Genomic DNA, 25,444 nt, shown 5'->3' on the forward strand with positions numbered 1-25,444 from the left:
CCGAGACCCCTTGATTACAAAGTGATGACATTACCACTATGCCACCAGGGTGGCCCTGACCTTGGAAGATGAGACTAGCTCAAGAAGATGAATTTACACAGGCAGAGAAATATGCACAAACAACACTGTATGTTTCAGATCAATGTTACAACTCGTAATATTATCTCTTAACATATTTTGCAAGCACTAACACAGATGCACTGTAACTTAATTTATTCACCCATCAGACCACTGTTTTAGTTATAGGTCTGTCATTTTATTCTTCCAACTGCCTTATGCAGTTATATTAAGTAAAACTTCCTTACTATAATTTTAAAAAGAGTAATGTTTCCAATAAGGGCCCATGTAGAAGTCTACCTTCCATCAGGCTGTGTCGATCTCCCATTTCATTATGCTAATTGAGTCTGGATCTACAATTTAGTGGGTGTCCAAAAAACTGAAAATATGTCTCACTGAGAATAGAACCTGGAGCACCTGGATTACAAGACATGATACTGGGAAGGTCCTGGAATTTCAAAAATTTTGACTGATCCAATACTATTGGAGTTTTGCTAAATACTAGAAATTTTAAAATTCCAGGACCTTCCCAGTATCACGTCTTGTAATCCAGGTGCTCCAGGTTTAAATTTAACATGTGAACAAGATCTTTCCTTTCTTTCCAACCACAACTTATCTAGTGTTCTATTTTATCTACATGACAAATACTGTGGAACCATGATATTGCTTTTTAGGGTGCAAGATGTAAAATGTGTGTGTGTGTCGCTGTAAGATTATTTCTCTAGAGTAGGGATTTTCATTCTTTTAGCTGTCAAGGCTCCCCTGCACTGCCAAAATCTGCACGTGCATTCCCTCAACGTGACTATGAAAGATCAACACAAAAATCTTCTTGTGTTTACTTACTGTTGGTACACACACAAGTAATGGAATTATAATGTTTATGATTAATACAAGTGGTGTAAATTTTTTAATGTTTATAAGATGGTGTCATTTCATTCAGCGATACAATATTTATGAGATAAAAAGGATAATACAGACAGTGAGAAAAGCTGGATAACAGACGTTAAAAACAGGCATACAGCAATGTTTGTATTTATTTAATTGTAGTCCTCTTTCTTCTAGCAACATACTCAATGTACGAGAGCAATGCTTTCATCATTAATCTTTCTCTTACAAAGCAGCAACTTCCTTTTGAAGACTGACATCTTGTCTGATAGTTACAGGATATCCTTGTACCTTGTAGAGGCACATTCAGAATACTCAAACCCAGAAGTAACCCAGTTGCCATTTGGATATCTGTTGAGGCTATGAAGTCTCATTTCAATCCTGTGTAGTAATTAGATTTTGTAATGCATACAAGCAAAAATTAACAATAAGAGACAATGAACCTGTGAACCTCAATTCAATATAAGTAAAACAAGATTTTCCAGTTTTAATTACAAAGCTTTTATCGTGCTAAGGGATTTTGCAATGATTTATTTTGCTTATCGTATTCGTATCAAACTGAGTTTTAATGATAACAGTGATGCACACCATACAGAAGAATTACTGATATTGAAAGCACTCGTCGTAGATAATATCACTTCTGTAATCAATAATATATGGGAAATGCAATACAAATTTAGTATGAAAATACTACATACCAAGTCATGGATGACAGCATTCCTAACTCTGCTGATGAAGGTAAATCCTTTAGCAGCTTTTACTATGTCCACCCCATGATGTCGAGATGTACAACAATAATGTTCGTCGTCGTCTAGAAGGAATGAGCCATTAAAACAGGCTTGACTACTGAAGACTGTTTCAATATATCTGCAAAAAGCACAGACAGCATCAGCATGGTTGATGTCATTATTAAAAGTTTCACAACAACATATGTAAGGGAAGAAAAACATTAGGTTACTATACATTATTTTTTAACATTTTTAAAGAAAACTGCATTATTCACATAACATCAGCTGTGCCAAAGTTCTATGAAATAATATATACAGTGCAACCCTTAGTTAATGTTCTCAAATTTTACGTTTACGCTCAATATGTTCAGCGATCCAGGTATCATCAAAACACATGTTATATAATGTGGTGTTTATGTCAATCTTATTTTTGCCACTACTCCTGTGGCAAGCCCCTGAAAAAAATGGGATTCCACTGTATATATATATTGTAGTGAGAGAAAATGCAAATGTAGATTACTTACGACATAAGATCCTGATCTACAGATGAATCTTCAGGTACATTTTGGAACTTCTCTAAATTGTCTAACGTTACCATCAAAATTTGAGTCTGGGGCTTAAATATTCTGTAATCGTCTGGAGGAATGCAGTTCTGTAAAAAAGAAAGGAAAATATCATTCTGTTCTTATTAAATAATGTGGAAGCTTATTACCGTATTTACACGTGTATAATGCATGTGCGTGTATAATGCGCACCCTGGTTTTTGATAGGGAAAAGTGACAAACAATTATATCTTGTATATAATGCACAGTACAATCCATGTTCAATAAGTGGCTTTTTTAGTTGTAGGTCGTAAAGCTGTTGCTATGCCGATCAACAGTGAATGACATCATTCCTATTCAATGAGTCACCTGTTGCTATGTGGACCAAGAGGAGAACATTACATTACAAAGTGAAAAATTGTAGCACATGGCCTTGAAACATTTATCAGTGGTTTTGCTAATTTCGTCTTTAAAACTTCAAAATATGTACTTTTTCTATGACTAACGAAACATTTATAGGAAGCACATTCAGGACTCTCAAACTAGCAGTTAGCAGCAGAAGATTAATGAGCCATTAAATGCCATTAAGGCATTTACACACTCCATATATGTCATATTATTTTGCCAGAAATACATTTAATTATTTTCTTTTTTCTTATCTTTTTTTTAATACAAAGTACCATAAAACGTTACTTCCTTTTGTAATGAGCATATTTCAACCACATTGCAAATAAGTGTTGCCATCTTGAATGGAATACTGTTGCCATATTCAGAAACTACAGAATTCAAGCTTTACAACGATATACCGGGTGTACACAAATGAATATTGGAGTTTTAAACTTGTATATTTTCTATGCTATACACATTACAAATATGAACCATATATGAAATGAAAGAGTAACTAACCAAGTTTCGATTCTACGCATGCGAAAAAATTGTTTACTAACTCTACTGCTTGGCGGAGCCATTTGTAAAGATTTGGAAGTGATCCACCTTCTGACAACATTCGTAAGTGGTATAACCAGTTTAAGATGACAAGATGCTTGTGTAAAGGTAAAAGGTCCGGACAGCCGTGTGTATCAGATGAGAAGGTGGAAAGCGTCAGAACGGCTGGATGTGTACCATATCATGAATGGTTCCCACATTGAACACTTGTAATGTAGGTTATGAAAACTTGGTGAGTTACTCTTTCATTTCATATATGGTTCATATTTGTAATGTGTATAGCATAGAAAATATACAAGTTTAAAACTCCGATATTCATTTGTATACACCCTGTATAACATGATAGGGTTCTGTAAACATTAAAAAATTATTCCGTGCATAATACGCACCACACTAATTCGGGGCAAAAACTTTGGAAAAAAGTGTGCATTATACATGAGTAAATACGGTATATATTATTGAGAAGCCTCCAACTTGTAACACAAGTCTATTTAAATTGGTGCAGTGGAACCCCAATTTCACGTTCCTGGATTTTACATTTTCCTGCATTATATATTCAATCTTGATGGCTCCAACATAGTAAAATGCTGTAAAATTTTCCTCGATTTTACATTTTCCCCGCATGTTAAGTTTTTTCAGCTTGGTCCCCTGTAAAATGTAAAATCAAGGTTCAACTGTCATCATTTCATAATGCCTACACACACAGATAATTTACCCTTATCAGTACCAATGACAATGCTCTTACCAGTTTACGATGACACCAATGCTTCAAAATTTGAGCAATTAAAACTTCTTCAAAATATTATTTGATATTAATGCGTAAGTATTCCACTGCATTTATTTGCATCAATTTACCTGATTTTTGTTTTAAAACATTCAAGAATTACATCAGAATTTAAAATAGATGTAAATTTTGATCACAAAATCCATTCTTTCACACAATACTGGTGTAAAATAAATGAAAATGTATGAATTTTGCAAATTTCCAGGATATTTAGGCTCCATGGAAATGGGTGAGGCTTTTTTGTGGATTACACAAAGCAGCCAAACTCCAGAAAAGTATTAGTCAGTATCAATTAAATTCCAACCGATACTAACATCACTACCAGTCACTGGTATCGGCTGATAGTGATACCTTGGAATCAGTATTAGCTCTATACTAATTTTTATAAAATTCCCCGAATTTCCACAATATTTTTAGCCACATGTCAATTTCACCTGACATTTCTAGGACTAGTACGAAGCAATATGGGCATATGTTCAAGGATATATTCAAGTAACAAGCAAAGTTATAGAAGTATACTTCAATGATAACACACACATCCACTACTTATATTCCTTTTCCGGAATGTCTGGAGTAGCAACGCGCAGAGGCAAAAGCTTGTGGGTGGGGCCAGACTAGGTGGGGAGACTAGTAGGCTTGCGAGCTGTCATGGGTACTACAGAACTACTGGACCAGTCAAGTTGCCCCCTCCCGTGCAACACCTCCCCTCCGTGCATTCATAGGATGAGGCACACAACCGCAATGTGCGCTAAGGATGCGTTCGCGTTCTCTTACTCCAGACATTCCGGAAAAGGAACATAGTTCTCATCTTGGGTATCTGAAAGTAGATGCCAGATGAAAAATTACCTATTTCATACATGTAATTTCATTTTAATGGCATGACAATGCATCAAATTACAATAAAGGGCTGGTAATTACATGAAGACTGGTATAGTTTACTCCCAGAAATGCCAAATTTTGAATTCAAGCAGTTTTATGGAGAAAGACAGAACCATTTTGTACAAAATTGCATTGTTGCACCTTTCTGAGAGGTAAAATTCCTGCAGATGACCAATCACATCTCTCTTTACACAATATGTGAACGCTACATAGACTGACCTTTTGTAATGTTACTGATGCAAAACAGTGATCGCCTCCAGCAAATATCCTTTTGATTATGCAGCTGTCTTCGTGGATGTGTTTGTTAACTTCCATAGCAGATGTTCCACTGGGAGACACCCATGGACCCAACACAACCTGTGGGGTAGCAGCATTGCATGCAACTCTCGTTCCTAGCTGGCCAGCTCCTCCAATACCAAAGGCATAGACTCTCCCTCTAGATGGAACGAAGGCTAGGGCATGTCTCCTAATCCAAGAGAAAAAAAACAAACTTTACACATCCAGACAATACTCTGCTACAGGGTGTTTATGAATAATAAATCTTCTGGCAATCAAATATTAATTCTAATTTCATCCAATTAATCTTGATAATGTGGGAAGATTGAAAAAAGCATTGATAAATGCTTTAATTTTATTATTAAAAAATATTCTGCGATAGCTTAGAATTTTGAAATAAGAGATTCATATAGTTCACATATATTTAAATGGTTTAATGGAGAAGATATCACAACGTTTAAGAGCTACATAACTTGTATTTTATTATTAACAGTAATATAAGATGAGAAAAAGATGGAAGAACTTTTCAAAGTTAATAGTGTTGCCTTTAAGCAAGAATGCTATTTCCTATCTTGGCTATCTTTTCTATCACTCTCGGAGACAATTTCTAAACAGCGTTTGGAATAAGCAGCCACTTTTCCCGTGCATGATGAACATTGATCTTTCTAGCAGACAATGCGATGCAGTCACTATCTACTGTCGCCCTCTCTGTAGAGAGAAGCCAGGCTGCAAATAAGCTACACGAGAATGTACAAATGTTCGTACAGCACACTAACCACTATCTCGATAATTGTGCAAAATGAACTTCTTGAATGACATTAAAAAGTGAGGAATAAATGTAAGCGCTGTTTTTCTGCTTCCCATTCTCTCCTCTCATTTTGCTTGCCTATGATAGGATCAGAAACTATTGAGCGATTGCTAGCATGGGAAAGTGACACGTTGGAACAAACATGGTTTTAAACTAACAAAAGACCTTCAATGAAGCTAACAGGTAAAATATAAACAAAACAAAGGGTCATGAGTTAAGGTCATCAATTTACCACTGTTTGCAGAATACAAATAATTTGGGTCGATAGCCCGAGAGAATCTTTTAATCTTTTGTCGCCAGGAAAGCTTCAAGACTTACATCACATTAGGATTTATTCTAAAAACGAACAATTATTATTCTATGCTATTATCATGCAGCAATAGTGAATATTGCCATTAATTTATTTATCTTTCATATTATGTTACAGAACTAAAAAATGAGAGACGCTTCAGTATGAAATAGGTTAAGGACAAGGGCATTGAAAAGTCAGAATTTCAGATCTAAGAATGATGTAAGTTAGCAGAACTAACAGCCTACAAGAACTAACTTCCTGATGAAGTATTTAAATTGAATTTATTGAAGTATCAGAACTGGCAAGAATTGTGAAGTTCAAGCTCAGAATTAAGGTTTTAATTTTGTTTTGTGCTGCATTTTTTTAATGTGTCTCAACATATGGCACGAGTAAATTATGCTTGCAGAAGATGAAAGTTATGTCTAAGTTAATACATCTTAATCTACAGTCAAAAACAACTCAAAAGTTCACCTGCCACAAACAACTTGGCTGACCGTGCTTCCCATTAGTTCCATAACTTTCCGAGGCACTATTTCATTGGATATGGATCCATGACCTAACTGACCATACATCCCAGCACCACATGTAAACACACCTCCATCCTGGAACAAAAAAATTACGTATTAGGGTCATAAAATAGACATGGTGAAAATCTAACTTGCATGAGCAAATAGCTAGCACAACATGCCAGATGTTGTAGGTTCGAATCTCAGGTACAACATGATCGTTACATTGTGGTTGTTATTTCATTTATTTCCTCATTTCATCATTCATGTTAATTTTGCAATTAACCTAGTGAAGTAGAAAGGCAATGCAAAATTAAAAATACAAGCCATGGTGAAAATTTGACATGTTAAAAGTTGATAAAATTGAACTTTAAACCTCATGAATACTGGATGACCATAACCACTGGACTATTGATGAAACTCCAAGATGTTATTCTTTTCAAAATGGCCTCCCAATGGCATAGTGGTAATGTCACCACTTTGTAATCAAGAGGTTCCAGGTTCGATATCCAGTGGAGGCACAACATTTACAAAATTTATTTTAAAAAAACAACACTGCAGTTAGCTGTCAAGGAGGTGAATGAACCACTTTATATTGGTGCTTATTGGCAAAAATTTACATCGGTCCTTCTCTAAATAAATACAGTGGAACCCCTGATTTTAAGTTCCAAGATTTTACATTTTCCCACATTATACATTTAATCTTGATGGTTCCAACATAGCAAAATGTTAAAAAAAAAATCCTCGATTTTACATTTTCCTGTATTTTAAGTTTTTAAAGTTTGGTCCCCATAAAAACAAAATCGAGGTTTCACGTAAAAATTATAAATGTGACAAACCTTTGTGAGGAACACAGAGAAGTCTTCTCCACAGGCAATGTATTTCACTTTAATGCTTCGTAGTGACTTTAACTGACAAGGATATCTTTTATCTACATCGTCATTTAAACCAAGCTGTCCAAAAGTATTCTTCCCCCATCCAAATACAGCACCTAGAGATATGAGCATAAAGACACAAGAAAAGAATTAGGATGAAAATGAAATGTTATTTTCCTATAAATAAAGGAACATGTCATGAGAAGTTTTACTCTTGTACCCAAATTATGACTGTCATTAAGGAGTATACTATACCGAGATGACTACAATTATCTTCTTATCAATTTGTAGCAAATGCACAACATGCCTGATGCAATATTGTGATACATTGCGGAATTTACTATGTATTTGATTAAAGATTTTGGAGGTGGGAGTAATTAAGGAAGATGGAAAAAGGAAGGAATGATAAAGTTATATTTGTTTCTTAATTCCTTAAAATTAGCATTCTATTTCAAACTGCTTTATTAGACACACAGTTCAGTCCTGATAATTTGAGGTGGATGGGACCCAGAAAATCTCAAATTACAAAAAGTGCTAAATATACAGAATAACCTACGGAAAATCAGAAAAAACAATAAAACAAAAAAAAGAGTACATGAAAAATGGGATATAGAGTATTATTATGAATACTGTACTTACACTGCTCAATACAGTACTAACAATGATGTTAGAAAAATTAGTTCAACAATACTGAACTTGCACTTTAAAGAGATCAACATGCTACTGTGTAAACCAGTAACTAGTATCTCAATTATAGTTTAAAATTTTGTGATGAAATGAGATAATTTTAAAAATACCCTTCAGCATCAAGATAATAAAATGGAGGTGAATATACACCTGATTTGGAAAATAAAACTTAATAATTTCATCAGTTCAATGCCTTGAGTATTGAAATATTGCAACAATATATATGATTGCATAAGGGATATATGTCAGAGCTTTTAAATGTTTTTTTCTGTTGCCAGCACTTGCATTACAAACAAATGTATTTTCAGTACCTTAATTATTTAATGAACAAATAGTTACCTGACTTTGAAACCGCAAAACTATGATATCCTCCACAAGCCACAAAAGCAATGGGAATGCCAATCAATGACTTAATTCTATGCGGTTTGCTATCTGAGAGTGCCGTTGATCCTATGCCTAGCTGGCCATGCGAATTGCCACCCCATGAATACAGTTCACCATCTGAAGATAAAAAGGTCTGCAATTAAAACTTTCTCAGTTCAGTAAGTATCCATGGATACAAATGATATATTAACACAACTGCTTTGTAATCAAGAGGTCGCAGGTTTGATTCCTTCTTCTTCTTGAAAATATTAATAATTTCACACAAGACATTTCACATTTAATCAAATAATCCAACCACAATGTTGTTGCAAAAATACAAAAATAATTTACAGGATACTTACACTAAGCAAAAGTGTTGTGTGCCATTCTTGAAGATTCTGTGAAACACCTAGTCTCCAGAAAATATCAGTCGGTATCCGTGATTAAACTCCTACTGATACTCTCCAATACAGATATCACTGGTATCAGCCAATACAGTGGAATTTCGATTTTACGTTTTTCAGAGGACCAAGACGAAAAGAATTAAAATGCAAGAAAATGTAAAATCTGTGAAAATCATAGGTTTGTTCCAGTGGCACCATGAAGATTGAATGTATAATGAGAGAAAATATAAAACAAGGGAGCGTAAAATTGGGACTCCACTGTTAATTTTATCTGGTTCTGATCTCCACTTGTAATTTTTTTTGTTAGTTCAAAAACCTAAATTTCACAGACACTTCCAATACTTTTTCAGAATAAGTATAATCCCTGACTTTTCCATGTGAATTATCAAGAATTCAAATCTGTTAACATGAAAATTTAGTTCTACTTTAGAAATTTAGAATTTACTTCTATTTCTGCTCAGCTATTTAATGTCACATTTCTATCACTTGGATTAATCACAACTAAGAGAATGAGCTAATGAAATTCAAACAGGGCAAAACCATTATATATCCATACATAATCACGATTTGAACCTGACACCTTGTTTTTGAACACATTACACTGGTTGCAGTTGACTAGTTGAAATGCAGATAGCAGTGCTTATGTAAACTCATCGGGATAATAAATAATAATAATAAAACAGGCAAGCATTTCAATTAAACTTACGATAGCCAAAGACTTTTAACACCTTGGAATATGTATATATAAATGGATGTATGTTTATATGTATGTTTGTTCCAGCTTAACTCTCGAATGCCTGGAGCGATTTGAACCAAACTTGGTACACATATCACTTACAATCTGGAAAGAAATACTGTGGGTTTAAGACACCCCTAGGGGTGGGGGTGGGAAGGGGCATAAAATAGTATTCTGTTGCATGGCATTTTCATGTGTCATATTCTGCAAGTTATGCTTCCCACTACACAACACGGCGAATTTGGTTGCCTACACAGAAGGTGCAAAATTGCCATAGATTTCTGGGTTACTAAGATGAATAGTGACACTCCCAATACCATTCAACTCAAAGTTCATCACCTATCAGCATCGGAGGTGAGAGGGGGTGAAAAATAACCTAGATTAGTGTCGTCACAATGAAGAAACTTGGTACACATATGACTTACTATCTGGAAAGAAATACTGTGGGGGTAAGACACCCCTGGCATCCCTAGGGGTGGGGGTCGGGGTGGGAAGGGGGTGACATGTAAAAATAATCGAAAACGACCGATATTAGTGTGGAATCCATAGTTTTCGGAGTCGTTAAGATGAATAGTGACACTCCCAATGCCGTTCAACTCCAAGTTCATTTTACACAATAGTTAGAATTCATTATTTTTCTGTCTAATAGAAGATTGGGATAAATAAACCCCGGGCAATGCCGGGTAATCAGCTAGTAAATTATATTAATGTACTTACTGTTAGTGAGTGCTAAAGAATGCTGAACTCCACATGCAATTTGGATTACTTGCGATGTGGCCAGTGTTTTGATCATCCTTGGTGTTGTTTCAACTTCACTGCCCAAATTTAAACCTGGATCAAAAAATATAAAATATCACAGTAAATCTTGTAAACTGTTCATAGAACCATATCATATTTCTCAAAATCTGACAATCTATAAAAAATTATACAAAGCAGTGAAAGTTTTTAATTGCATATAGTTTATTTCATCACATAATACACGCATTGAAAATACTAAAAATGCTTAAGAAAAGTTTTCCAAAATTTTCCAATGGGACGAGGCAATATTCACCTTTTAAAATGTGCCTACTTCAATTTTGAAAGTAAAAAAAAAATTGTCTATATGGGTAATGCCCACAAAATTCTTGGGACACTCTCTCATCTCAACCCACATGCTATTTCTTCCTTACTGATACCAACAGCAATTCTTAAAACTGCAGAAGGTTGCCCACGATAAAAATAGTCAACTTTGAACCTTGCAACTGGCTTGTAAATCCGATTGTGTTCCATGTGATGGTCACGAGCCCGAACGATCGCCCGGCAGCGTAGTTTCAACTGTAGCAAACTCCTGCGTAGAATCGGAAGGGAAATGTCTCGCCATACCCCTTTGGGAACTTTCCCAAGACCCTGCAAGGTACGGGGATGGCATCGAGCAAGTGCCTTTTTTAGAAGGCCAAACCATCACCTCCTGAAACTCAAGGCCATTTTGGTCAACGACCTCCCCCTCGTGACACAGTGACAGGCAGACCCTTGGGGGTCGACGAAAGGAGGTTGGAAATTCTCCACACCCTGCAAAAATGCTACTTAGTTGAGCTTCTAGCTGTGTACTGTGAACCTGTGCTTTTACAGATGGATGTGCTTTCGCCTTACATTTAGTGTTTTAGTGGGGGGGGGGTTCTTGTTTTCTTGTAAATGAAGTAAACTTTTGATGGCATCATGCCATTTCGTAGTTGTATGGCATATTGTAAAGGCAATTACAACAATGAGTCAACAGTGACAGTATTTTCGTTTCCAAACCATGAAGAAAGTCGAGAAAAATGGATTAGAGCTATATACAAGAAATATTTTTCACCAACAAAAGCTTCCAAGGTAATTTCAAGTAGCTAGTATAAGATGCATGTTTTGTTTGAAATTGGCATTTTCAAGTTGCCTTTGTATACTCCTAAACAGCTAGCAATTCCCCCCTTCGTTCAAAATTATTACATGAGTATTTAACTAGACAAGAATCTATGTTCTATTCATTCTTATAGACAATACTACTTTTCTCTACACGGAGTTCTCTTTATGATATTCCTCCACTTGCACATACTTTACACTACATTATGCTTAACTTAAATAAACGGAAACTCACTCTTGATATTTTCTCTCTTCCCTCTAATATTTACTTGGGTAACTTTATAATAATAAAGACAATCTAGAATAATCTTGTACTTGATAAAAATGCTATGTTGCTTTTCAGACTCTCTAGGTTAATCATGATGATCAGTACAAACAGTGAATTGATGAGATATATCAACAAACACAATTCGAGAAGAAACCGAGAACAAGACATTCATTTAAAACTTGTGGCGAAACCGAGAACGGATAAACATTTTTGCAGTTCGCAAAGGATGACACAAACAATTGCAATTCAAGACTAAACCGAGAGTGAAACATTCATTTCAAACTATGAAAAAACCGACAATAAGACAAACATTTTCATCTCGATGCGAAATAGAGAAAGACAATCATTTCAAACTATGAAAAAACCGAGAACGAGACAAACGTTTTCATCTCGATACGAAACCGAGAAAGACTTTCCTTTCAAACTATGGAAAAACCGATTGATTTGTTGTTTTAAGTCCACTTTATGCACAGTAAGGCTAATCGGGACTGGACCTACAGTTTAAAGTGGGATCCGAACCACTTGTGCCTCCACCGGGTATCGAACCCGGGACCCCTTGATTACAAGGCGACAACACTACCACTGCGCCATCGGGAGGCCCTATGGAAAAACCGAGAACGAGACAAACATTTTCAACTCGATAAGAAACCCAGAAAGACGTTCCTTTCGAACTATGAAAAAACCGAGAACGAGACATACATTTTCAACTCCATACGAAACCCAGAAAGACTTTACCTTTCAAACAATGGAAAAACTGAGAATGAGACAAACATTTTCATCTCGATGCGAAACCTAGAAAGACATTTAATTCAAACTATGAAAAAACTGAGAACGAGACAAACGTTTTCAACTGGATACAAAACCGAGAAAGACATTCCTTTCAACCTCTGAACAATCCGAGAACGAGACAAACATTTTCATCTCAATGCGAAACCTAGAAAGACATTCAATTCAAACTATGAAAAAACCGACAATGAGACAAGCATTTTCAACTGGATACGAAACCGAGAAAGATGTTCCTTTCAAACTATGGAAAAACCGAGAACGAGACAAACATTTTCTACTCGATAAGAAACCCAGAAAGACGTTCCTTTCAAACTATGAAAAAATCGAGAACGAGACATACATTTTCAACTCCATACGAAACAAAGAAAGACTTTACCTTTCAAACTATGAAAAAACCGAGAATGAGACAAACATTTTCAGCTCCATATGAAACCTAGAAAGACGTTCATTTTAAACTATGAAAAAATTGATAACGAGACAAACATTTTCAACTCGATACGAAACCGAGAAAGACTTTCCTTTCAAACTATGGAAAAACCGAGAACGAGACAAATGTTTTCAACTCGATACGAAACCGAGAACGAGACAAACATTTTCAACTCGATACGAAACCTAGAAAGACATTCAATTCAAAGTATGAAAAAACTGAGAACGAGACAATCATTTTCAACTAATATACGAAACCGAGAAAGACGTTCCCTTCAACCTATGAACAATCCGAGAACAAGACAAACATTTTCATCTCGATGCGAAACCTAGAAAGACATTCAATTCAAACTATGAAAAAAACTGAGAACGAGACAAGCATTTTCAACTGGATACGAAACCGAGAAAGACGTTCCTTTTAACATATGAACAATCCGAGAACGAGAGAAACATTTTCATCTCGATGCGAAACCTAGAAAGACATTCAATTCAAACTATGAAAAAACCGAGAATGAGACAAGCATTTTCAACTGGATACGAAACCGAGACAGACGTTCCTTTCAAACTATGAAAAAACCGAGAACGAGACAAACATTTTGAACTCGATACGAAACCGAGAAAGACTTTCCTTTCAAACTATGAACAAACCGAGAATGAGACAAACATTTTCAACTCGATACGAAACCGAGAAAGACTTTCCTTTCAAACTATGAACAAACCGAGTACGAGACAAACATTTTCAACTCGATACAAAACTGAGAAAGATGTTCATTTCAAACTATGAAAAAACCGAAAACGAGACAAACATTTTCAACTCGATAGGAAACCGAGAAAGACGTTCCTTTCAAACTATGAAAATATGAGAAGGAGACAAACATTTTCAACTCTATACGATACCGAGAAAGATGTTCCTATCAAACTATGAAAAAGATGAGAATTTAATATGCTTTTTATGTAATTGTTACTTACTTACATTGTGTAATTGTGCTTTATTTTTGTGATGGGGCTGCTTAATTTAGGAGGAAAGAATCTTTGTGTTTAATTACATGAGATTATTCTGAGATTCTAACATTCTGCGTAGAGGTGATTTATTTTTTATTTAATCTGCTTAGTTTGGATGTAATTGTAGCTTACTTACATTGTGCGTTTTTGCCAGTGAATTTGAGAATGAGCTCATGAAACTTTATGTTCTTGGTGTTTTAATTTCCATCAGACGTTTTGAGGTAATGACATTTCAGAATGATTTTATTTTTTATTGTGATTTTAAAATTTTAAGGTGGTAGAAGTGACGACAATGAATGAATAAATATACATGCCTTAACTTGTTTAAACTAATCGCTGGCTGAAAATCTGTATATCCTCCTAAATTTTATCTAGTAATATTTTTCTTTCGAATGCGTTTGAATGCTAAGATCAAAATGCAAAGAATTGTGCATACATAAATGTAAATCACTAAATTTGGAAGAAAAAATTAGATATTCGAACTTACCTAGTACAATGTATATATTACTTTATATTTTGGTATATTAAAATAATTGACTTTCAGCAGATTTGTATATCCTTATTTACTATTCTTGTTTAACAACATTCTGCTCAACATTAAGTTGTAATTCTTTCCCGCTGTAGAAGCTATATCGTGAACTGCTGAGAAACGAACAGCTCTGGCTACTGCTGGAAGGTCGGATCAGACTGACGTCATGCGGCAAGGGAGTGGCCTTCTAGCTCTAGGGGGTGATGACCAAACCCACAGTAGTCCATTGGTGAGGCTTCCGGGGATTTCACAGGGATGGACGAAAATGTGATCACTCGAATTCCTGTCTCTTCTGCTTTCCTTGCATAGAACGCCTTGGATGCTCGAGCGGTATGGCTGGAGGCCTTGTGCATGTGGATCCATACATGTGTGGTCTCGTCACCATACAGGTGGGGGATATGTGTGTCATACAGAGGGGCCATAACGTTCTCCTGGAAGTAAGCTGTGATGACTTTGGTGTTGGAAGGCACTTTGATGAGTGGCAGCGTTCCCCAACTGCAATATCCGGCCACCACCAGAAATGCCTTGGAAAACTTCTCCTTGCACTGCAGCACAAAGTTAGAATGGCTCTTCTGGTCTGTTGGACGGTAGAAAATGGATCGAACTCTGTTGGTCTCATCTAGGTAGAGCCACCCCTCATCCAGCGTATACACCCATTTCCACTTGTCCCCTCCAAGTATGCTACATACAGTTTTCTAGCATTTGTGAACCTCTCCTGGATGTGGCACTCTGTGAGGCAGTGTCCGCATGCTTTGTGACGTGCTTCCAATGAGAGGTTCTTCCAGATGATATTGGAAACTGTGCCTTTTGAGATACCGTGGCATGTAGCCAAACTTCTCTGCATTGGGGGATTGTCATGTGTCACTCATGTTCTAATGCAGCACACTGTATTGGGGGTTCGAGCGAGCTGGGGCCGTGATCTTCTCACAATTTCCGGCCGACCACGTACCACAGGGACCTGTTGAGCACATCGTTGGATGATATGAGACCCAAACCAGCTTTGTTGGCAATTAAACCCTATTCTTAGCAGTGTTTCACTATTGCTGAGTAACTATTCTGGGAGGGGTCCACAAATGAACCCCTCCCAGAAAGCTGTCACTTTTACCTTCCATCATTCCACGGATCGTGCTCAACTGATACTGTTATCTAGTACAGGCCCCAGTGTAGCCAGCTCTGTATCTGAACATAACAGCAGTTCAATGCGTCGTTTGCGATGGCCAGTCAAAGTAGACAATTTTTATTGTGGGCAACCTTCTGTACTCATTCATTCATTCAATGGTTTAAAAGAACTAAAACTATACTGTCTCTGGGAAAACTGAGTCTCTAAGGGAGCACTCAACACCCACAAGGACAAACACAGGACAACACAATGCCACAGAGGATTATCCTGGCCATAGATCCAGGTGCCAGAACTTTGTTGGCCTAAAATATTGCAGTTAATGGAATATACTTAGTGGAAGTGAGGTTGACATTAGGTGCCTTACCAGAAGGCCTTACACCCCATAACATAGTTGGTTCTCCATGCTTTCCACCTGAACAATGCCACGCAATAATTTTCCCTGTTCTGACTACCCACCCTAATGTACTCGCTTACCTAGATAATGCTGGCTAATCATGATGTATTTTATAGGGATGAGCTGATACCGATGCATTGGTATCAATATCGTAAAGAATCTGTTGGAATTCATCTACCGATAACCAGCTGAAACTTTTCCGGCATATTGGTATCTCACAGCATCCGCAAAAATGCCAGGCAACACTTTCATGGAGTCTAATTATCTCGGAAATTATGCAAAATTCGAACTTTATTTTTATTTTTCAACAATTTTGCATAACAAATTGTATTGTGTGATTACATAGCATCTATTTTAATATTCTGATGTATTTCTTGAATATTCAGAAGCAAATTTATTGGTAAATTGATGCATATAATTGGAGAAGAATATTTACACACAAATATTGGTTAATATTTTGAACAGATTTTAATTATTGCAATTTTCAAGTATCTGTATCGGAATAGGTTGGTATCGGTAAGAGTATCGGCATCGGTTCAAAGTGGTATCAGCTCAGCCCTAGTATTTTTATCAAGTTTCAGTTTCACTTCTGACCTGGCAACCCTGCAGATCCATCACACTCTTTTTGTCTACACTGACAATACAAACTGCTGCTGCGAAAATTTTGAAAATCTCCAATGTCCGGTGAGTGTTTCCTCTTTCTGCCTTTTATACATACACATAAACAATTTTGCACACAGACACACACATAAATATGATCAGCATGGAACATTCATCACTAAAACTTACCAAGCTGCCCGTTGAAATCTGATCCCCAACTGTACAGCTGGCCCCATTCGTTCACAGCAAGTGTATGTTGCCCTCCACATGCAGCATGTTTAATAACATATGCACCCAATGCATCTATTAGCTCTGAAAATAAAATATTATAAATTCGATAAATCATTCTTTCATAAGTACTTTAAAAAACCTGTATATACGAGGCATTTCATAAATGATCGAGGGGTTACAAATATTTATTGCAAGTAAACTATTGAACTTACATTAATGAAACCAGCCGAGAACGAACGAGGAACTCAAGCAGTTTTTTTAACACCTACAAATGTTCAATGTATGCACCATGGGTGACAGAGCACACATCAACATGATAGGAACACAAACAATTTGCGCGTGCATGTTTCGTTAAGCTGAGAGTTCATATCCCTGCCGCAATGTTTTGGTCCCCATGATCACGGGAACTTACAACATGTGACTTCTTTTTGTGGGGTTTTACCAAAGACAGGGTATTTGTCTCACCGATACCATGTGATATCGCAGCCCTAAGGGAGCGTATCATCGCAGCGATAGACACTATCAACAGGCCCATGTTGATGCGAGTGTTGCAAGAGGTAGACTATCATGTCTAATTATCCTGGACATAATGCAATCATTTAAATGTCATTCATTTTGCACAAGTATTGTGTGAAAAAAATAATTTTGTGATTGCAATCAATTTTAATATTCCAATTATTTTCTTCAATATTTTAAAACAAAACTCTTGTAAATACAGAACAACAATTTCAAAGGAAAATTTCAAAGCATTATTTCAATGTCAACACCTGTTGCACTGATGTTCATTTATTAATCGAAGTTTTGTTCCAAAATAGAAGCAGAAGTCAGGGTGGTGTTATTCCGGTTTCCTAGAACACAGAGAGCTTTCCCGATGGCTTGTGCTACAAGACTCAAGCTGCAACTCAAGTTAAAGCATAGAAGTTTATCACCCTACAGAGGCAATAATAACTCTTTGGAAGCAATTTTTACAAAACATATCTCTTTCCATTACTTTTCTGTCTCCTTAAGAGAGAGATAAAAAGGTTACAACGAAAGTTAACTCTTGGCACCAGAAATGGATCGAAACTGAAGACATTCAACACAAATTTGACATCAAAAACATTCATGTGTTGTTGCATTTGGTTATTTAACGCCACTTTTCTACATTTTCTTTAAAGAAGCTAATCACAATGACAAAGATGACTCATAATTACATGACAAAACAGGATGGAACATGCATATGCTGCAGGCAAAAATACAACCTCAAACATTCTCAAGTCAGATGCCATTTTAGCAGTCTACAATTACCCACAATTTCTAAAATGGAGTGGTAGCGTCGCTGCCTTGTAATCAAGGGGTCCTGGGTTCGATACCTGGTGGAGGCACATAGTGTTTTGGATCCCATGGGGGGTAAAGGTGGTCAGGGGCGTGATGCTGATCACATCACCCCAACTCATGACCAGATCAAGAAAGTGTGGGGCGTTACCCCCACACCCCCTATACGCCTTCATGGCGTGGTGCTAAGCACAGGGGAGCACTTTATCTTTACCTTTTTTTTACCTATTTTATGTATATACACTGGCTGACAAAAAAGTGAAGCACCCAGAAGGAGTGGTCGAAGATTACCCCATTTCGGTATACATGCATACCATTGATGTGTGAGTAAATGATTAGATGTACAAGGATCTGTAATGTGTAGAATGCCCACCAGAGGGCATTTGTGACATCACCTCCTGTTGCTGATAAGGTGGGACCAGTCACCTGCTGTGAGTCAGACAGTGCAGCATGAAGTTCAGATAGGAAAACAAAGCACCGGTGATGACTCACAGACGCGTTAGACAGTCGATTAAGCAATTGACAGCATTTGACAGAGGCTGCATTGTGGGACTGCATGAGGCGGGTTGGTCGTATAGGGCAATTGCCAGGCATGTGGGCCATTCAGATGTCACAGTGGCCCGATGTTGGAATCAATGGGTACATGAGGGCACCCATGCACGTCATGCAGGTTCAGGTCGACCAAGAAACACCACCCCGAGGGAGGACCGTCGTATGGCGCTCCAAGCAGTGCGGGATCCCACAACTTCGGCACCCGTCACCCAAGAACATGTACTGGACACTCTACAACATCCTGTGAGATCCCGCACAGTGTCTCAACGACTCGCATCTGCCAGATTCGGATCCTACCGCCCCATGCACCGGTTGCCGTTGACACCACAACACCGATGCCTGCGGTTGGTGTGGTGCCGTGCTCGGGAGGCATGGACAGAGGATGAATGGCATCGCATCATGTTCAGTTATGAGTCCCGCTTCTCCATGACCATCGTGTGCGGGTGTGGCGGCATCAAAGGCAGAGGGCACATCCTGCCTACATTGTGGAGAGACACACAGGTGTGACCCCTGGCATCATGGTGTGGGGAGCCATTGGATATGCGTTCAGGTCACCTCTAATAGTGCTTCAGCAGACTTTGACGGCACAGCGATACGTCACAGACATTCTGCGTCCACACGTCCTACCCCTTATGGCACAGCACCCTGGGACAGTGTTCCAACAAGATAATGCACGCCCACACACAACCCATGTGTCTATGGACTGCCTAGAGCATGTTGAGGTTCTCCCGTGGCCAGCACGATCCCCGGACCTCTCCATCATTGAACATGTGTGGGATGACATTGTCCTAGTGCCAACCTGCGGGATCTGGAGGGACAGCTGCAACACCTGTGGATGAACGTGCCTCAGGAGAGGATTCAAAGGCTGTTTGACACTATTCCAAACTGCATAAGGGCATGCATTGCGGCCAGAGGGGGTGTGACACCCTACTGACCTGGCGCCACCATTCCACCTGTAACTGCCAACGGCCTTGACTCTTGCATCCTATATTGTAATCAGTTCAATAAAGGTACATGGACTTTCAGCATATGTAGTTTCATTCACGTCCAACCACTCCTTCTGGGTGCTTAACTTTTTTTTGTCAGCCAGTGTATATTAAATTAGAAAAAGAACTAAAGTCAAAATGCTAGATTTACCTGGTCTTTTCTTTGGCTTCTCATGGCCTAACTGGCCATAATCATTACTTCCACAGGAATAAACTTGACCGGTCTCTGTGACAATCACAGTGTGATTGATTCCACAAGCAACTGTACAGAAAAAAAATGTTAATTACAAATTAAACTATAAACTTAATGCATTCGTTCAAATTTCTTTGCATGGCACTTTTCAAAATCTATAATTCCTTTACACTAAAGTACTGTACATTTAACTCTAACAACACAATTGTACTATACAAATATCTAAGGAAGAATATACCTTATTTGTGTGTGTATAATGCACACACTGGTTTTGATGGGGAAAAGCAACAAACTATTATATCTCGTATATAATGCACAGTAAAATTCAAGTTCAAGGAATGACTTTCATAGTTGTAGGTCGTAAAGCTGTTCCTATGCTGATTAAGAGTGAATGACATCATAGCTATACAGTGAGTCACCTCTTGCTACGTGTGGACCAAGATGAGAATATCGTCTTGTGCATACAATGGTTGAAACTAGATACAAAATCATTTAGAGACTTTATATTAATGCTAAGAGCCCTAAACCTGAAACATCTAACCTACAATGAAAATATTTCTCATCTCACGGTAACAGGTCCAAAGTGGAAAAGCCCTTCCCAACCCATGCATGCGATCTAGATGCCAGCAGCAGTCTGTAATCAAGATAACAGTAAATGAATGGCGACTAGCAAACAAATATGCACATAGGAACAGACGGAAGGGAAAAATCATTCTCTAGAAAACATGGATTAAGTAATCACTAAATGAAGGAAGTATGCGAGTTTGAGTTTATAAGTTCACTTTATGCATAGAAAGGCTAATCGGGACTGGACCTACAGTTTAAAGTTGAATCTGAACCACTATGTGCCTCCATTGGGCCCAATGAAATATGTGTGGGTGTGCAGACATGATTAGAAATTGAATCATGTTGGAAATGCATGTGTACCATGATTAGTTCAGGATTAAACAACTGGAACATTGGAAAGTTGGGCCACAAAAAGAAGTAAGGGTGAAATGCTATGACAATCAAACTGAAGTGGCTAACTTATATGTAGCCTAGGCATGTACGGTCATGGAAAAAGACACTTCCCCCATAGAGCCTTTATACCAGTAGTCTTATGGTGGAAGAATTTCTTTCCACGACTGTACATGTAGTCAACATAACATGGAAATATTAAGGGATTGCAACGGAACTCACCTAACCTATTCATGTGAAGAGACCAATATTTTACAGGGGGAAAAAATACAAATGAGTGCAGCAAGTAGAACACATTGATTGTAATTGTTCAAACGTTTCTACTTAGAGGACATAAAATGCAAAATTGCTCATATAGCTAAATGTCTCAAAGATTGCAGCAGTAATGGGTTACCTAGGCAACACATGACAAATGGCTGCACAATGTAAAATGCATATATGTAAGAACATGGGACAGATAAATCATTCTAAAAGATAAGTATTCATTATGTGAATATGCATGTAGTGGATTTACATAATGTACAACAGGTATGTTTATAATGATGAGTTCAGCATCCAGCAAACAAAAGTTTAGCTAATTTATCTGAAAGCACAAAGTTTTTTTTTCCTTCCACAGGAGTGACTAGCTTTACCAGGTTTTAGATTGTGCATACCCATGACCTATGTCTTGGCCTGGACATCTATTATTAATATAATTAATATTTAGTTGTTAGCATGTCAGTGTGCATTTATTTCCATGTGGCTGACAAGTACGCTTTTTCTTTCATGGTTAGGTTAAGCAGGTCACATTCAAGGCTGTTAGTATTAAAATTACTTCCGTAAATACTTCCAACATCTGATCGTGTGATTTCTGGCCTTCAACATCTTCTGCTATTTACAGCACTACTATGAAAGTAGTCTCAGCCTTTTTTAAAGGGTCAAGCTCCGAGTGTTTAATTCTGATTTCATCATTGTACACACCCATGTTTTACATGGTTCAATTTCTACATATGTCTATTAACACAAACTTTGGAGTTTTAGCGATTACTTACTCTGCATTTGCATATACTCCTATTACCTATTGTTACCAGGCATTCATTTACTGCTGTCTTAGTTACGGACTGCTGCTGCCATCTAGGTCATGTGTGTGGCGTGCAAAGGGGTTTTCTGAATCGGTCTGTTTATCGTGCGGCGAGCTATTGTATAGTTTCCAATTAACAAATGTCACTAAATGCTTTCGTGATTAGATTAGGCTGGTTAGTTTAAGGACTCTTAGCATTAAAACTACATCCTAAAGTACTTTCCTCCTTAGGTTAGGAGGGTCTCAAGCATAACACCCCTTTTTAGCTTCATGTGGAGACCAAGCAGCGTATAGTCTGTGGAATGGCTTATCGATGGGAAGTGGGGCTGTTTGGCTCTGCAAATTAAAAGGACTTTCCGGAAGCAGGAACCGTGTAAATTACTTTCAGAAAGCTTCAAATTTACGTTCACAGTCATTTCCACTATTATGTATTTTTTCTTCTTCTATGAACGAAAAATGACTCGTCGATGGGAAGCGCAGATGCTTGTGTAAGGTAGTTTTTATCTCTCTTCTCCAACGATAAATTGCACTTTTCCAAACTCCAACAGCAGAAATTTATTTCACCATGGTTGAATTTTACTTCACAATCATTGGTATATATTGAGAATACCGGAAGTTTCTCCAATTGCTTTCAAATTTGGTATACTCACTAATTTTGGTCTCGTAATCACGAATCTACAGTTAAAATTTGGCGGTCACATCTAGAAATTGCAAAATAAGCTTGTCAATTACCGCTACAATTCTCCATACACAAACATGGAAACCGAAGACGTCTTCCTTTCCACACAACGGTCTTGCTACCGTAGTCATAACACAACGTTGCTCAAGTGTTGTGCAATAAGTGAGACCCATTGCATGAAGTGTTCATTTGCATGTGAGAAAATGGCATCTTACGTAAAGGTGGAAAACACATTTGCCCCACAAACCATTCACGGTAAGGTTCGGTTAGGCAAGCATAGTTAAAATTAAGGGTGATCGTAAACATATATAACGGGTGTTCACTCCACTTTTTTCGACTTATTTTGCAATTTCTAGACGTGACCGCCAAATTTTAACTGCAGATTCGTGATTTACGAGGCCAAAATTAGTGAATATGCCGAATTTCAAAGCAATTGAAGATACTTACGATATTGTCAATTTGCTCCCAATCATTTCCACACTTCTGCGATACTTCATCTTTCTCCAACGAAACTTGAAAAAAATCATTCGACATTCAGAACAGTTACCTTTTTTAAAGTAAAAATGAATTAGGAACGACTTAAGATGACCGAAACCTTCCAGATTTTCTTCATATTTTGCATACTCACTTATTGAGGCCTCCTAATCACGAATCTGAAGTTAAAAGTTGTCGGAAATGTCTTGAAATTGCAAAATAAGCAAAAATAAGGTGTTAGTTTTCGGGGTACTACTTTACTATACCTGAGACACCTGGGAATCATTTCTTTCGCACTTTTTTACATTGCTAACGTACTATTCTGCATTACGGAACACTTATTTAGGTGAAATAATTGAATTTGTTAGGAAAGTAATGTATATTTCTTACATTTATGAGTACTTACTGTTCTTGTTATTTCCACACACAACATGGCGATAGCTTACCGTTGATCGTCCCTTGAGCCAGAAAAACCATTGACGTTAGCCCAAAAATTCACGATAGCCCCACAAACCATCACGGGGACAAGGTATGCCTACTAGGTTAGGTTAGGCCTGTTAGGTTTGGTTCCATTAGCACTCCTTTCGTTCAATTTAGCATATACGGACAATACGAGAGCGTATTGTGCTCTCATGCAGGAAGCAAATGGCGGCAGCAGCAATAGCGCGTCGGAAATAGATTTTCGTACAAAACCACATGCATTCGCATTAAAATGAATCAAAATTACATTCCCGAACATCAACAACACTACAGAAAATGATTTGCGTAAGTACTTTCTCCTGTAAATTTGAAGAAATCTGTCTCAGGTATAGTAAAGTGTTACCGTTTTCGGAATGGAAACAGTCCATTTTCGCAAATTTTTTTGTTTCACAAGGAAATATATATATTCCTGATACTACCACGACACCAAATATTAACTACGTTTGCCTAACCTAACTACACGTCATTGGTTCGTGGGGCTAGCGTCAATGGTTCGCAATTATTTAGCAATTTCTAGAAGTTTCAGACAAATTTTAACTTCAGATTCATCATTAGCAGGCCTCAATTAGTATGTCAAATATGAAGAAAATCGGAGAGGGGTTCGGTCATCTTAAGTCATACCATGAATTAAAATACTGCAAAAGTATATCATACCTTCTTCTACTTTCCATGCATCTTGAAACCTAAGCATCTGTGGAGTAAGAATCTGTTCTTCTTCTATCCCACCTAGACCCAACTCTCCATTGACAGTGTTTCCCCAACCATACATGATGCCTGTAGGTGTCTGATTGTAACTTAAATCCTTGCTCCAAACATCAGACTGGAAAACAACATCTGAATGAAAAGTAGAATATCTAAAAACATTTAAAAATTCTAACTGAAAATCAGTCACCCAAATAAATGAATTTCACTAATTCTATTACATACAGGTTGTTACTTTATGCTTTTATACTTCTTACCTATACTTCTTACCAGAATAAATTCTCCCCGAGATTGATTACTCTTTGAAGCTTTAACAACCCACAAGATACTCTGCAATTTTAAAACATATGTTTACAGTGAGATCTGTGTAGGATGTTCAGACCATGATATGAAATGTAATTACAAAATTTTTTTCAAAATTTATCGAAGACACAATACATGACAATAGTTTTTCATGTGTACCGATCTAAAAATACGACGGGCTGGATGGCTTTGTAAACTAAAAGTTAAGGATCACTACTATTTAACAGTAAAACGTGAACACACAGAGAGCCAGATTCAATGTAAAAAAATAATTCTATTAGTCTTACAGGTAATCGTGAGATACTTTAGTGTCACACTTACATGAAAAACAAATTAACCTAGGCTTTCTTCGACTTACTATTTAAACTTTTCACCCAGCCACGTCTTCGTATAATTTTCTTGCCTTGTCAATGAAGATTATGAGGACCTCGTGTGCTTCTACATTACTTAGCACATTCTGTTGCTGTGTTGCAAGACATTCGAGTCTGTAGCACACTATGATAAAATTTACGAAAGGTTACGTTCACGGGTACACTTCTAGAAATTTCCTCAACTTTTTGTACTTTCTGCCAGGGAAACCTACTTAACATTAAGTTATTATATATTTTACCATTGACATATAATCCATTGTATTTATGTATTCAAATATATTGCGATTAAATATAAGTAAAACATTACTCGTAGTTTAATTTTCAGATTTAAAAGGGAATCGGGCGCAGCAGTGTTTCATCTCGGAAGGGCGCCGC

At 37.3% G+C, this 25,444-nt stretch overlaps 1 protein-coding gene across 5 annotated transcripts in view; it reads right to left on the bottom strand.

Moving 5' to 3' along the window:
- Positions 1-25,444, bottom strand: part of Herc4 (HECT and RLD domain containing E3 ubiquitin ligase 4) — a 51,224-nt gene extending 25,780 nt beyond the window's left edge. The window contains exons 1-11 of one of the 5 annotated variants that reach the window (XM_083131260.1): positions 25,309-25,444; positions 24,348-24,513; positions 20,002-20,112; positions 16,957-17,079; positions 10,485-10,598; positions 8,604-8,765; positions 7,542-7,693; positions 6,668-6,798; positions 5,040-5,286; positions 2,195-2,322; positions 1,641-1,809 (exon numbers count right to left, since the gene is read on the bottom strand). In XM_083131260.1, coding sequence (XP_082987386.1) covers positions 1,641-1,809; positions 2,195-2,322; positions 5,040-5,286; positions 6,668-6,798; positions 7,542-7,693; positions 8,604-8,765; positions 10,485-10,598; positions 16,957-17,079; positions 20,002-20,112; positions 24,348-24,513; positions 25,309-25,326 — 1,521 coding nt within the window. In that variant the 5' untranslated portion in view covers positions 25,327-25,444. The other 4 variants (XM_083131262.1, XM_083131261.1, XM_083131263.1 and 1 more) reach the window with 4 other exon arrangements.

Source organism: Lepisma saccharinum, chromosome 11 (genome assembly GCF_977018435.1).
Source record: "Lepisma saccharinum chromosome 11, izLepSacc3.1, whole genome shotgun sequence".
Taxonomy (NCBI): domain Eukaryota; kingdom Metazoa; phylum Arthropoda; class Insecta; order Zygentoma; family Lepismatidae; genus Lepisma; species Lepisma saccharinum.